Source organism: Polyodon spathula, chromosome 1, assembly GCF_017654505.1.
Source record: "Polyodon spathula isolate WHYD16114869_AA chromosome 1, ASM1765450v1, whole genome shotgun sequence".
Lineage (NCBI taxonomy): Eukaryota > Metazoa > Chordata > Actinopteri > Acipenseriformes > Polyodontidae > Polyodon > Polyodon spathula.
In genome coordinates, this window is record NC_054534.1 from 69,436,587 (window position 1) to 69,452,802 (window position 16,216).

The 16,216-nt window shown below is 37.8% G+C and overlaps 1 protein-coding gene across 2 annotated transcripts; it reads right to left on the minus strand.

Moving 5' to 3' along the window:
• Nucleotides 1-825: 825 nt before the first annotated feature.
• LOC121321715 (ethanolamine-phosphate phospho-lyase-like) lies at nucleotides 826-13,181 on the minus strand. 2 transcript variants are annotated; one of them, XM_041260805.1, is made up of 13 exons: nucleotides 13,078-13,181; nucleotides 9,864-9,982; nucleotides 9,170-9,329; nucleotides 8,374-8,448; nucleotides 8,153-8,246; nucleotides 7,518-7,634; nucleotides 6,069-6,151; nucleotides 5,133-5,358; nucleotides 4,198-4,352; nucleotides 3,572-3,661; nucleotides 2,444-2,574; nucleotides 1,939-2,015; nucleotides 826-1,334 (listed from the first exon to the last, which is right to left on the minus strand). In XM_041260805.1, coding segments are annotated over exons 1-13 (1,470 nt in total). In that variant the 5' UTR covers nucleotides 13,080-13,181; the 3' UTR covers nucleotides 826-1,193. The 2 variants fall into 2 exon arrangements, with proteins under 2 accessions (XP_041116739.1, XP_041116731.1); XM_041260797.1 differs by lacking the exon at nucleotides 13,078-13,181 and adding an exon at nucleotides 12,298-12,496.
• Between the last annotated feature and the right edge of the window lie 3,035 nt (nucleotides 13,182-16,216).

The following is a 16,216-nucleotide window of genomic DNA, read 5'->3' on the forward strand; positions in this document are numbered from 1 at the left end:
TCTGCAGGCAACAGTGAAGCATGGAGGAGGTTCAAGTTTGGGGCAGCATTTCTGCAAATGGAATTGGGGATTTGGTCAGAATTAATGGTCTCCTCAATGCTGAGAAGTACAGGCAGACATACAAACATACAGCGAAAGCCATTGAGAACTATCTTCAGCGTAAAGAAGAACAAGGAGTCCTGAAAGTGATGGTATGGCCCCCACAGAGCCCTGATCTCAACATCATCGAGTCTGTCTGGGATTAAATGAAGAGAGAGAAGCAATTGAGGCTGCCTAAATCCACAGAAGAACTGTGGTTAGTTCTCCAAGATGTTTGGGCCAACCGACCTGCCGAGTTCCTTCAAAAACTGTGTGCAAGTGTACCTAGAAGAATTGATGCTGTTTTGAAGGCAAAGGGTGGTCACACCAAATATTGATTTGATATAGATTTTTCTTCTGTTCACTCACTTTGCATTTTGTTAATTGATAAATATAAACTATCAACATGTCTATTTTTGAAAGCATTCTTACTTTACAGCATTTTTTCACACCTTCCTAAAACTTTTGCACAGTACTGTATGTAAATGTTTATTTTGTTTTTATTACCCCCAAAGGAGACCGCAGTGGTTTTGGTGGGCAGGTAATCAAATAATATAGCGTTTTCTAAAGTTTTCCAATGCAATTTTTTGAGTGTCAAAAGTTGCACCCTTCGAAACACTGACAATCTATGATCCAGCCCTGGGTCAATATTCATTTCAAATGAAATAAAAAGAACAGCTACATAGAAATGACATTTGAAGAATGCTGTCATTTACGATTGAAAATTAGCACATATAAGGCAAGTAATGGACAAAAATTTAAACATCTTTATTCAAAACCATTAAATAACAATTTTTTTGTGCCATACATTTTTTGTGATCTTACTGGACATACTATGTAAAAAGATTATGGAGGTTATACAGCAGGTCAAACTAAAAACTTATGTAAAATACATAAAAAATGAAGTACTAATTTCCAATTATATGCAACAAAATGTCAAATTGCATATTGTAACACCATTAACACATGGAAATAAAATGTAATTAATGTTATACACATTGCTCTGAAATTAAATGCACCTTACATCATGTAAAAAGTTGGCATTCTTAACTTCATACATGCCTATATACTCTCATGGACAACAATATTTTAAAAGTTCTTAGATTATATATATATTACGTTCTAATTCTTTTGCAAGACACTTTGTGGCTGTCATGGGAATATACAATCTGCTGTCCGCATGCAGCTCCATTTCCATGTGCGTGTTCATGGTATCCATTTTCTCCACTGCTGTGTTCATTATCATAAGAAGCCATCTGCAAACCAGCAAAGTTTCTGGTAAATGCATTTGTAAATGATTTATATATATATATATATATATATATATCTATATATATATTCTATATGTATATATATTATATATATATCTAATGTGTCAGTGTACATACATGTAACTTTGGTACAATTTGACAATATGTTAAGTTGCAGTTTAAATGATTTATTGGAGCTTCACATGGGAATTCAATGTTGGTGCTTAAATCTAGTTAAGTGGTGTACAAGTCTAGCCTTCAAGGTTTACTCTAGTCGATCCGCTCAATTAACAAATTAGGGGGTGGAGCTTTATGGCCCCTGCTCCCAATCCTGAGAGACATAAAGCTATGTAACTTGGGCAGTGTAAGTTGTACTGCATGAAGTACTGGGCTCTGATGACACCTTTTTTTTATTGGAGGTTTTGATAGTCAGACAAAGCAATCTGAAATAATTTTGTTTGTGACAACATATTGCTACAAAACCAGCTGTGCAAAGATATTTAGACTTAACAACCACACTCTGTCTTATAATAAAGTTTAAAAAAAAAAGTATGGTACAATTCCAAAAGTCCACACAAAAGTACTTTTTGGAAATGGCGATTACCCTTACCTTTCGCTTGCAAGCTCCATTTTCAGCAGCATTTGAATCCATGTTCTCTGTTTTCACCATGGTTGCACTTTCAATAGCTATAAATAATATACAATGAATGTAAATGGTAAACTGTAGAATTCACGTTTTAAGAATGAGAATTAATTTAAACTGTGCTACAGAATTCAAGCAAAGTCATGATTCTAAACAGTCAATAGGACCAAAAAGAAGAAAACAAACTGTACAGATTATGAACTCATTGTACTCCATTGGAAAGACATTGGCCCCTGCAGATATGGGATATGTGCCAATAAATTACAGTAAGTACATACGATAAACTCCACTATAAAGTTTACTGCCATGCAATAGCATAGGAAGTGCAGTAAACCACAGTAAAAGTAGACTGAAAACATGGTAAATCACAGAGCGAAAACTGTGGTAAGTGCGTAGTGTACAATGGCAGACTGATACATTTCCCTGAAAATTACCATGGTTAACTTTCACAAGTCAGAAATATCCAGCATACCTGTTAGAATCTCATCTATGTTATCCACTGCAAACTTGGCGTCTTCTTCAGAGAAGCACATAGGCGGTTTGAACTTCAAGATGTTCCTGTGAGGACCGTCTGCACTCAGGAGGATATTCTGTTCTTTAAGCCTGCAAAACAGATGTAGTGCTCCATCACAGTATCATTTTCCTTAGAACAGTTTATGTGCCTCACTCATGTTTTAAAAAAAAGCAGAAACAGAGCAGCTACTTCACATTGCAATTTCACATTGTCTTATACCACAGTATGTAACAAGACTAAACTTATCCAATATGATTAAAAAAGACCAAAGGATATTTACAATAGACATTCACTAAAAAATGTCACTGCCTTATGGTGATTATACCCATTCTATATCCCCTCAAAACTGAAATAAAGATTGCTTTACTTTGAGATTTTAAATATACAATCGCTTAAAAAGAAAGTGAGGGAGACCAGGGGCTGCTCTCAGTTGGCAACATTTTATGTCATTGAAACTGTCTGAACGGTAAAAATAAGTGTATTTTATTTTCACTTGGAATTCAGCATTGACTAAACTTATTTAGAGCCATTGAGGTCTACTACAGTAAAACCTGTCTAATCCAGCCCCTACATACCAGCATTCTGTATAATTTGGCGTGATTTTTGGGTCCTGAACAAATCCTTGTTGCAATGAATTGTATGATACCCTCTACAATCCAGAACCTGTCTATTCTGGATTCCAGCATGACTTTTAAGTCTCTTCTGCCTAAAATCAATTTAAATCTGAATGTGCAATCCACCACCATTTGGTAGTATAAAAACACACTCTAATTTGGGACAACTTTGGGACTCAAACAACGCTGGATTGTGCAGGTTTTACTGTATAATTATCTAGATTGATTCTAAATATTGTTGCTGATTTTATTCAATAGAATAGGGCCTTCCCTGGCATTTTACAAAAATACACAACAGAAAATCCAATGCACTGTTAAGAGATTATGTTTTTCATACCATTGGGAAACAAAGATTGTTTAACCAGTACTCAACCTTGGATATACCCTATTGTCTTTATAGAAGTGTCAATGGCAAGGATAAATACATAAGGCCCAACTGAGGACAGAAGCTAGTTTTCAATGGAATACGTACTTGTAAATGACGTGCTGTGCTTCTGCTGTGGCAGGAGTCCTTTTCACTCGGTCCGTCACCATATCCACACCAACAAACAAGCCAACACCCCTGAAAAGCAAGACACAGTTTCACAGAATTCTGGATTGCCATTCTAGTATAAGTATAAAGTAAAGTAAGGTACAGGGTTTGATCGCCTCATATACAGACATAGATTTCCTCTAGTGCCATTCCTCTGTGCAATGGCAATAAGACACTCGATGTTGGTGTATTTGGTTGTGTTGCTTCAGTCAGTTAAGAGAAACACAGACTTTGGCACAACTTGTAGCAAACAAACAGTAAGCCCCTCTGTATCAGGTTTTATTGTCTTAATAACAAACTTATGATAGATCTCTAAAGTTTCTTATTGGGTTAATAGTAGTACAGTATTAATCATAACAAATAGCAAGCCACTGTCTATCCCAAACCAAGCAAACTTGGAGTGCATAAACACAATAGTCATCTCAGTGCTGCCTCTTGGACTGTTAGTGGATGATCTTCTAAACAATCCTTGAAAATATCACGCACGATAAAAACATGAGATGCAGCTGCCAGCATCACCAAGCTACATAAAATAAACTAATTGGTTGGCGAGACTGCTTGCTTACCTGATGTCTCCAATAAGAGGGTGCTTTTCTTTCTGCTCGTTCAGCAGCTTGATTAAGTAATTCCCCACTTTGTCTGCGTTACCCTGGAGGTCCTGTTTTTCAATGACATCCAGAACGGCATTCCCAATTGCACAGGACACTGGGTTCCCTCCAAACTGAAAGTCAAATCAATACTGAAAAGTATATACATAAAAAATATATACATATATGTATACCTCAGTCCAACAGTAACTTGTCCTCCCAGCTTTCTGTACTGCATAGTTTGCTTTTTTCTGATCATATACCGTTTCATCTCACAGGGGTGCACTGAACATTAAATGTCTATAGGCTTGTGCTACAGGGGGTGTACACATCTTCTTTAACCTCTTCTGTTATACCTGGTCATTCAAGTGGTTTTCAAAAGCTGGAGTAATGTTTTCTTTTTTTTTTTAATGTAAATTACTTAAACGAACACGACCAGCTTTAGGAAATATATCTAAGACGTTTATCTTTCTTTCACAATTTGTGTTGGCACAAATACATTTTGTTTCCACTTTCTAATGTTAGTTTATCTCATGTATGTCCCAACAGTAACTTTTAGAATGACAGAGGAAAAGGTTTAAACTAAATCCTGTTTTCTATCAGAAGGCACTCATGCTAACTGGTAGACATGAAGCTGACACCCTGGGATCCTTCAAGAAGCTGCTTGATGAGATTTTGGGATCAATAAGCTACTAACAACCAAACGAGCAAGATGGGCCGAATGGCCTCCTCTCGTTTGTAAACTTTCTTATGTTCTTATGTTCTTAAATCTGGTTGCTGGTCTTAATGATGGCAAACCATAAAATAATTGAAGCTATTGGATGCTAAATGTCTGGCTTAAGTTAAACTAGATGTTACAAATCCTGTTAATCAAAGGCATAAGAAGCACTTTACCATGGCAGACAGACACTCACTGTGTTGAAGTACTCCATCCCGGACGACATGAAGGATTCAGCAATTTCCTTGGTGGTGACCACGCAGGACAATGGGTGACCATTGCCGATGGGTTTCCCCATGGTGACAATGTCTGGTGTAAAGTCTTCCCCTTGAAGCTGAAAGGCCCAGAAGTGTTTCCCGACCCGGCCAAAGCCAACCTGTACTTCATCTGCTATAAACACTCCTCCTGCTTTACGCACGTGCCTGGAAACAAGAGCAAGAGTATACAGATCCATCTACTGGACCTAACAGCAAACACAACAGGGAGAATATCACAGAATCCAGTGGGATAGGAAATGAATTCATCTCCACCTGTTGGCATCTATATATCACATAATTTTTGTTAAAATGTATTATAATATGAACTAAAACATGTAACTTCTTAGTGTTTAACAATATTGATTCAGGGTGTTGGGGGAAGCTAGGTTTTGTTAATAAATTGATTTGGCAATTAATGGAAATCCAAAGACATACCAAAAGTAGCGTTACTGGGTACCCACTTTAGAAGATATTGCTTGCACCAAAAACAGGAAAATTTTAGTAGTTCAGTTTTAAAAGAGAAACAGAAAGCCATATTAAACCTACATTTTTAAAATAATCATAATATGCATTAATACTGGCTTTTCCAACTTATTTAGTGAATATAATTGCATAATTCATGATGAACAAAGTAAGAGGTAGAGGTAGAGTGCATTACAGCACTAGAGGGACTGAATCCCTTTCAAGCTTCAGCACAGGTTGATCTCAATGCTGGGCTTCCCCTCACACTGGTTCAACAGTGTACCTCAGCTCTGGCATAGCAATGTTGACAAAACCATTTTTTAGTGCCAAAGGTATTGATTTGTAGAAGACTGGAAGTAAAGGCTAGGAATTAAGCAGCATATCTGAAGCGTGCACAAGCATTTTGTACGTACTGTGCCACTTTCTGGAAGTAGCCTGCTGGTGGAATTATTTGACCTCCGCAACTCTGCAAGGACTCAGCAATAAAGGCAGCAATCTACACAAAAGAAGACGATATCAAATACATCTCCAACTCAAACGACAAAAGTGTGCGCAAATGTACGACGGGGTGTGGGGTTGGTGGTGGGGGGAGAAAAACTTCAGCAACTGCTAGGGAGCGATGCAAATGGACACCAGAAAAACGGACGCTCTCTCAAGTCTTCCTCCGGGGTCTTCAAGGATTTATAGAACTTCCATCCTGGGCGTAGACTCACTTAAGACAAGTCTACTGGTAGTTAAAGCAGCTGGAAAGGGAAATACAGTTATACAGTCACTGCACCCAGTGCATGTCAAGTGGGGTATAAAAAAACAAAAACAAGAGTTTGGATTTCATTGAACACAAATCTTACATTTGTTTCTGAAAATACCACTGTGATGCAATCTACTGACAATGTCCACAGAGCTTGTCTGTTTTAAAATGGTTAGCTATCACAGTGGCTCCCACAAAGCTTAAATAGCCCTGCCCAGAAAATATCTGTGTCATGTGGAACGATTCAACAAGGGTCTCCTGGAAAGAAGGTTAGCCCGCTGCCATCTTCCTGGAAATAAGGTTAGCTGGAGTGTCTGCGGCCTTGGTAAAGAAGTTACACAACACCTGGGGGTTGTACGCTGCAACAAATCCGCACGCGGTACCCCCACAGGGTGTCTGTTAATGACACTCGCTAGCCCTTAGCACAAGCCTTTCACATTGGGTACACCTGCAAAAACAAACAACAGTGGGAGAAAAAGAAGAAAAAAAAGAACTGTACTTTAGTACAAAAAAAAAATAATTTACTTGAAAGACAAGATTATTAATCCATTTAAAGTTGAACCATCACACTTCATTGGCTTTATCCAATTTTGAATAATGAAACACACACAAAACAGTGCTGCTTCATATAAAACGGCATCAAACTGTCTTTGTAGTTTTGATTTATTTTTTACTCAAATGTCACTTAGAAGCCTCTGACGTACAGTGTTTACTTAATGGAGTTGATACCAACTGGTTAGGAATGTGAAAGGTCAATGAATCATGTTTAAGAAACACAAAGTATGGATGAAAATATATTGACAGAGGATTGGAATGTGGAAGGTATCTGTAGTTTGATGTGTACTGCAAAGGTGCACAGGAAAGGACAATGGCAGCTGCATAACATCTGTTTTAGCAAAGAAACAAAAACAAAACAATGACCCAAAACCACACATCTGAAATGGCATCAAGCCCAGGCTCAGCAATATACACAGTATGTATTATACTTACGCAAATGCTTTGTAATGCACTATAATTTCCATTTCGGCTGGCATTTGATAGCTCTCTTTGTTTTCCGCAGAGAATGCAGCATTTGTGGCTTTTAGAAAAAAATACTGTAGGAGTAGAAACAAACCTTTCGACCATTTTTGTGGGCTTCCTGCATAATGTCCTTTACTTCATCTGCATAAGCAGTAGCAGGGTCTGGGTGGTCCTCCCTGAACTGCCCTCTATATATGTCAGGAGCAGAGGCCTGAAACAAAAAGAATTCCATTATTTCCGTATGGATTGCAAATCTGAACAGCAGCTTGTTTAGTCTCAACCTATTGCGAGAAATACCATACAAAACAAGCATGTCAGAAACCACGTACTCCCAGATCAGACACGCTCAATCACTGGTGATAAAGAGGTTCCTTAACAAGTTTCATCACAATTGGGTCCCAATGCATATGCAAAGCAAAGTGTGATAGCAGTACAGGCATCGTGACATCCACTATTTCCCCTGGGTTATGCCTCACCAGCAGGGGATAATAAAAGTTTACCATACTTTTTCAAAAGAATAAACAGTAAACATTAATCAGGCTTTACTATCATTTTAAAACATGATTTACACTAAGGCTGGCATTACATTGATAAAGACATCAGCTGAAACATTTGTTTACTTCTTGATGATTGAGTGTTTAAAGTTAATATAAGAAGTGTGTGTATAGATGGTTGTAAACCTTATCTCACGCCATGCAGTATTTCATGTCGACGTCATTAAACACTCACCACGTGTACAAAATCCTTCTTTGCACTTTTGTCAAGCTGAAGGAATTTATAAGGGCTGATATCAATCAGTGACGACACATGACCATGGTATGCACTTGAAAAATAAAAAGTTATAAGAGGTTAAAATTTGTATAATTAAGGTTTTAATGATAAAATTCAATAGCATTTCTGGTGAATAAACAGTAAAGGAAAAGGTTCAAGAAGAGTTTTTCATCACTTACTGGTTGAGTGTTATGATGTCCTCGTTACCAGTGTGCTGTCGAGCCAGTCGAAGGGCAAGATCATTAGCTTCAGAGCTGCAAAGACAGTGTTTTATTAGCCAGGACCCAAAAGCCAAGGAATTTGCTAAGTTATAAAGCTGGGTTTCCTTATTCAACACACAAACAAGTACCAGTACACCTGGATCAAATACTTGATGGAGCAACTGCTAGTGTGAATTCATGACTAATATGTTGGGCAGAAAATGTGAACAATCTGTGAAAGCAATCTTAAGTAGTTCATGAATAAACATTCTTAAGACAAGACAAGCAGGAACAAAAGCAAAAAAAAAAAAACTGACAAAACAAACAAAGATTAATGAATACCTATGCATGGGTTTTGATTTTAAAATGTAACTTCTTGACTGTTTTTAACTAGTTATACAGTGATGACTAGTTATATAGTCACTGATTATTTTAAATATACGTCCTCTCCCCATTAGAAGAACTTCTGAGCCTTTGTCTCTGTAAATTCTGAATGCGTCACATTTCATTTCCATTGGAGGTTTTAGACATTTTGGAACATATTTTCAAAGCTTTTCTTCCATTGTTTCATTAACTCCGACTGTATTTTTAGAAAGGATAAAAAAAAAATCTAACTGGTTTGGTTCTAGCTTTGTCTTTTTAGCATTTATTTTTCTCCATCCAAAAAAATTGAAGACTGCAGTAAATACTTTAAAAATATAGCCATTACTGTCACTGTCAGCTGCCATTTTACAACATGTGGCAGAAAGCACATAAAAAGCATATAAGGACATACCCTGAATTCACAAAGTAGCAGACAGAGAGCTGCTCTGGCAGAGTGGCTGTAAGGCGCTGGGCGTATTGGACAAGGTTGTCGTGCAGGAAGCGAGAGTTGGTGTTCAGCATCTCCATTTGTTTGACTGCAGCATTCACTACATATGGATGGCTGTGTCCCACTGAATAACAAACACAGAAAATAAGCACCATCTCCTGCTTAGGCTCACATTTGCTTAGTTGTTACAGATAGTATGAATAATTAAAAATGTGTGTGAAAATCATATTTGTTAAATAACCAACAGTGTAATTGTACAGTATACACTCCATATTTTTGAGATAGCACTGGAAAATATCGACATATGAACAGTAGTGTTCAAATAGTTTGTTATTCTACAGTATACATTAGAGAATATATGATTTTGAACTTACATCAGAATATCATTATAACTCAATTAAAACCCAACCAAAACTATTAACAGATCAAAGCAATAACAACAGAGACGACATAATGGATATGGAACAAATATAGCAGGGTTTTTTCTTGATACAGTTAAAAGAAAAAAATGCTGATATGGTACTGCAATGGTAACCATGTGTAGGTTTTTATACCATTATGACACATTTCTGCCAGTGGCTGTGCTTGTGCAATCATCTCATTAAACTGACACTTCAAGTCTTAATCACTATAAAACTTACTATATTTAGGTTCTTACCATGAGCAACATTGTTGATACAGTCCAGGTACCTTTCACCTTTCTCATTAAACATGTACTGGCCTTTGGCACGGATTATCTTAATGGGATCCTTGCCGAAAAACACCTTGCAGGAAGGCCTGAAGTGACCAAAACATTTTAAAAAGTATTATAGTGGTGTCATTTAAATAAAAATAAGCAAATTGGTACAGATATGAACTAATAATGTATGTATGCTTCTTCTGTTTTAGATATAATATCGTTTTCTTTTTCAGTCATCATATCCTGGTGACTTCATGTCTTCTCTCAAAGTGCAGCTGGTACATCATGTAACTGTCCCCCTGCAAAACTCTTCCCCAAGTGGATTTGGGAAATACCTTCATAAGAAAAATCACGTAGAAAAAATGTGGTATCATCCATCAACTTGGTCAGGTTAATGTCAGGGCAGGTTAATGGTTACACTTTGTGCCAGCTGTACTTGGAGATAAGATATGTTTGAGAAGCTACAGGGGTTCTTTCAACTACTGAGTTTAAAAAAAAAAAAAAAAGTTACTAGTGAAATGAAAAATGTTTTAAAATACCAAAGAACAACTATGCAACCAAGTGCTAAATCAGTAACAACACAGGGCTTTCGTTGAAAAAGTGCATTCAAACAAAAAAAGGTAAATGGAAAATTACAGTAACCAAGCACTGTGAAATCCTAGCAGGCCATGCAGGCCACAGCATCACCAGCAATGGCAATGCAATGGATCGGGTGCAGATATAGGGTATGTTACAGTGGTCCTCTAGTATTGTAGCACTGCAGAGGGTACAGATTCATGAACGAACTTTGACAATGTCACCACTGTAGTATAATTCTAAAAGTGGATCACTGTACCTGCCCTTGTGCTACCATTGTCTTTTAGTACAGAACCATGCATTGTCATTGAAGATCATTTGGTAATGGATACATCTCTGTACTTACAGTGCAATTAATTACAGTTTGTTTTTACAGAAAGTACTGATGCAAACACAATTAAAAACACACTTGAAGCAATGTACTCTGATTACCATTTGTGCATGTACACTAAGCAGATTACTATCTGTATACGTGCAGCTAGCGTCATCTGTTCAAATACAAATTGGGACAATATCAACAGTGTACATAAAACCTACGCAAATCAGCAATTCACCCTGAATTTGTGAGGTTATTATTAATGGATTCCTAAAATAAACTGGCATATTTGTAATATATATATATAAAGAAACTTGGAACACTGTTGAACAGAATAACATTGTATTTCACTGTTAGGTATTGATGTACTGTTGGTTAGATGGGTTTTTAAACTATAAAAAAAAAAAAAAAAAGTTTTTTCCTTTATTTTTTCAATTTAGTATCAGATACTTTTACCCATGTGCATGGCTTTTATTATATATAACAGACAGTATTTGGTACATGATGTATTCGAATGCTGTTATATTATGTCCATATGATGTACAATACAAGCCTTAAACCAGATGACACCGGATAGAACACCTGCTCATTTCTAGGCTTAATACAGGAAAACATAATACAGAAGTACTGTCGTTACATATTTGTCTGCAGTATATAGGATTGCAAGCCCATCATTCCCATAACTCGCACATCTGTTAGAAAACTGCTGGCTCGTATCAACAGCAAACAAATTCAGGACATTGACCTTTGTGTTATACACGTTTACCATAGTAAAAGCCCAGAGAGCTAGGGTAAAGTATATTAAAAACATGGCAAACCTAAGCACGGGAAAACTGCAAAAACACCCTGCACATTCACTGGCATAGAATAGTGAAGTATTTTGTTGACGTCTAAAGCTTGTTTCTAATCGCGCATATCGCTAATTCTTTATAACAATTTTTCACACCATGGTAATTTATAAATTCAGCACATACATATAACAGTTTTAAATATGCTACATTGACAAGTCAGATCTGTTTACTGTTTGTCTGCTTTTATGAATCAATTTCAGTACTGTACCGGTAAACTTTTTTTTTCTAATGTGTTTCAAGTTAGAAAAAGTAGCCTACTGAATTTGCACAAGTCAAGATAGATAAAGCCCTAGGACAGTATGCAGCCTAACTAATTTGTTAATGTAACAATCCATCCACGTCGTTGCTTGGTGTACTGCAACTATTTGCATGTAAATTCCCTCTGTACGGCAGTATAACATATTGTAATACATATAACACTACACGATACAACAGAAGGGCCAACACATTACCATTCTGACCAAGATAAAATGTAAATGAATACTAATGCTAAATATTAATAGAAAATAAATTTCCACAATTCTTGTCACTTTAAATAACCCAGTAATTTAAGTTGGCTATCCCAAAACCCTGCTTCCATCTTTTTGAACTATAAAACATATTCAATCTACCAAAAAACTAAAAGGTCGGGTACAACTAGATCATCCTAAAAGGCTACCTCTAATCTTACCCAATGTGCTTCTTCCTAAGTTGAATGGTTGTGTCTTTGTTAAAAATTTCAGTAGCCATTGTAAACTCTGGTTTTGAATCAGCGGTGTTTGGTTGTTCAGTTTGTATCAGAAGTAATTTCCGTCTGGAATATATATTTAATGCTCAGATATAGAAACTACAACTGTCCTGCCGGTTTATACAGCTGTCGTGTTAACGTAACTAACACGTGCTTGAAGCACACCTCTTCTCCGCCCCTGATACATGCTCCTTTTACCAAAGACATACGACTCTTTAGTGCTTTCGTCACTGACACTCACTTATGGTTGCTACCTGGTTCCAAACAACACAGCACTTTCAGAGTGCTCACTTTTTTTAAAGGGAAGAACATCTAATTAAAAAGGGAGAAAACTCTCTCAAATGAGAGAATTTTCCACCATTCTTACATGAGAGTACACAGTTTATGCCAGTATGTTCCGTGTACATCAATCGTTTTTGCATTTCGGTTTTTCATAAAAACAAAAATCGACACGTTTTTCATTTAACAATTTCTGATTTAGACTTGTTTTCACATTTTTTCATACTGTTTTTTGCAACAAAATATTCGAAATTGAATACTATAATATGTAATACAAAAATAAATAATAGACTGTAGTGACGAAAAATGAAATCAATCTCCATTTGTCGGTGATAAAGAAGGTAGTCTTTATTCAAGCAGGTATCTGGAGAGACAACACTTCACCGGCAATCTGTTAATGTTTCTCTGACAGGTACACACTTAAACAATTGTAGATATACTCACATATCGGAAGAGGGACAGACCAATTCAACCAAGCGCGTCAGCCCCCTTTAGTCATCCTATTGCAAGCTCTAAGATGCTAACATCTCCTCTCCCTGCGGTTTGCAGCTCTTACAAAAGAAGGAACTGCGACACAGTACGAAACTGTAAACAGAATTAACCCCCACCCTTCACCATATGCTGTTACAAAAGACCCCCCCCCCCCCCCCCCCCTCATTACCCACTGCAGCATGAAAACACCACAACATTTAATATCTTAAATGATTTCGCTCCATCAAGACCTTTAAAAAAATGTCAGACACGACCAGCTCTCTGTGTCCCGTTGTTAGGAAGATGCAATAATTTCACGCCGGTACTTATTGTCTTAGAAGTGTACGGTCTGTTTACCAACATTATTTATATAGTAATTAATTTAGCAGTTGTTACAAAGTACTGTACTACAACACAGCTTTAGGTCTACGCTAAGTTAATATAATCACCCTTGTATCACTCAGTGCATTATAATAATACAAAAAATAATAAGCCTCCACACACAAGAGGCGGAAGGGGGGAAGGCGTGAAATCCAGGTATTTATATCTGGCTTTAAAAACTTAACTGGATTATATTATATATTATATATATATTATATATATATATATATATATATATATATATATATATATATATATATAGCATAATACAGGAACAGGTCCAGGGCGCTTTAGAGCTCCCCTTTCACGGGTACCCAATTTGTATCCCATATATATATATATATATATATATATATATATATTATATATATATATATATATATATATATATATATATATATATATAATATATATTTCATTGTATGATGCAGAAAATGTCATAACACCGAGACACATTCGATACGAGTTGAGCAGGGCTTATTACTTTCTTTTTTAATGGTCTATTATTTATTTTTGTATTACAGATTATTCCATTTCGAATACTTTGTTACAAAAAAGCAATGTGAAAAATGGGAAAACAAGCCTGAATCAGTTTTTGTACTTTAAACTCAGGAATTGGAAAATGGAAAACGGGTCGAGTTTTGTTTTTATAAAAAACAGAAATAGAAAAACGAGTCGTTTTCTGGTTTTCCGATTTAGAATGCAAAAACGAGTTGCCGGATGAACACGGACCCTTTTACTATGCAATGTAAAACGCACTAATTTATTTTACTATAGACTCGTCTGTTTGTTTGGAACCACCTTGCAACAATCACCGCCGATGTGACGTCAAACTAAAGAAGCGTATTGTACCGATCTCTGCAATTATGTTTTGTACTGTGTTCCTACCAGGGTCTTAGCTAAGAATGATAATTTGGATGGGCCCCAACTTCGGGTGGACGGGCAAGTACATAAGGTCTGACGTCACAGGAAATAGTTTACATTACAAACATGATTTAAATCAATTAAAACTCTGAATACACCAAATATCTCCGCTGGGTTTGAGCAGAGCAAAGTAGCCAAGTCTGAAAATGTATGGTGTCGAGAGAAGCAAGGCAAACATTTTCTGCAGTTTATAACGTTAGGTTATTACCATAACCCTGGTTCCCTGAAAGAGAATGACAATCATTATCGAATGGGAAAGAGCCTCTCTGACTGTCAATCTCTGAGCAAATATACAAAAGCTGCTCTATCAGGGCCCTGCTGTTAGGGGGAAGTCCCTCCCACCTCCTGTTGAAGAGGGACATCCTCACTGTAGCAGATTGCCATTTTCTTTTGAAATCGGAGGTCAGCTGAGGACATGACCTTGAAGGGTAATGGTTGTCATTCTTTTTCAGGGAACCAGGGTTATGGTCATAACCTAACGTTCCCTTTCAATTCGAATGACAACCATTACTGAATGGGAAAGCTGTACCAAAGCTGTTGTGGCTCCAGATTATCAACTATACAGCACCACGGCAATAACAACAGAGACCACATGACGCCTAAGGGCATGCCGCCTGCAAAACTCTAGAGCCCAGAGAGGGTCTCTTTGGTTTGTCACATCAAGGCGGTAAAAATGCACAAATGTCTGACTACCTGTCCATGTAGCAGCATTGCATAACTCATCTAAGGAGGCGCCATGAAGGAAAGCCCACGAAGTTGCCTGGCCCCTGGTAGAATGGGCCGTAATGTCCCCCGGTAACAGGGAGTCTGTCTGTTCATATGCCAAGAGTATCGCATCTGTTACCCAGTGCGCTAGACGTTGCTTCGATAGGGCGTGACCGCTAGAGTGGCACCCATAGCAGACAAACAGCTGGCTGGAGTGTCTCCAGGACACATGTGTTGTCTACGGTCCTACTCTGACTCGTGCGAGGGAGGTCTGAAAGTATGGAAAATATGGAATGAGGATTCCACCTTTGGCAAAAAGGATGGATTTGTTATTAATGTTACCCGCGAGTCACTTTCAGTGAAAGCCATACATGTGTCATCGATGGACAGCGCATGAAGCTCAGTTACTCGTCTGGCAGATTAATAGCTATTAAAAATGGCACTTTTAATGAAACAGGTCGCAGTTCTGCTGACGTCATAGGCTCAAATGGGGGACCCATAAAGGCCCGCAGTACAGGTTCTAGATTCCATTTAGAGACCATACTTTTCATGGGAGGACGAAGCCTCCGAGCCCCTTTAAGAAATTGCACTGCCAGGAACTGTGCCCCAGGGGATACTGAGTCAATTTTGTCATGGCACACTGATATTGGTGCCAGGTATACCTTCAAAGTGGACGCTGATTTTCCTGCGTCAAACAAGTGTTGTAATATCGTCTCAATAGGCACCAGTCTTGGAAAACTTTCCATTTATATGAGTACTGGGCTCTAGCGCTCGGTGCCCTAGCAGACTGTAGTGTCTCTACTGCAGCATCTGGCAAACCTTGTCTAAATAGACGGCTCCGTTCAATGGCCAGACCCAGAGTTGGAGCTGGGCTGGGTTCGGGTGCCATAATAGCCCCTCCGCTTGGCTCAGGAGGTCCTTGTGCAGTGGGAGCTGCCACGGCTGATACGATAACATGTCGGAGAGGAGAGCAAACCAGGGGCGTCTCGGCCATCTGGGTACTACCAGCAGAACCTGTGCTCTCTCCACTCTGATCCTCTCTAGTGTCAGGGGTATTAATGGTAGCGGAGGGAACGCATACAAGAGCCCCTGCGGCCAGGGG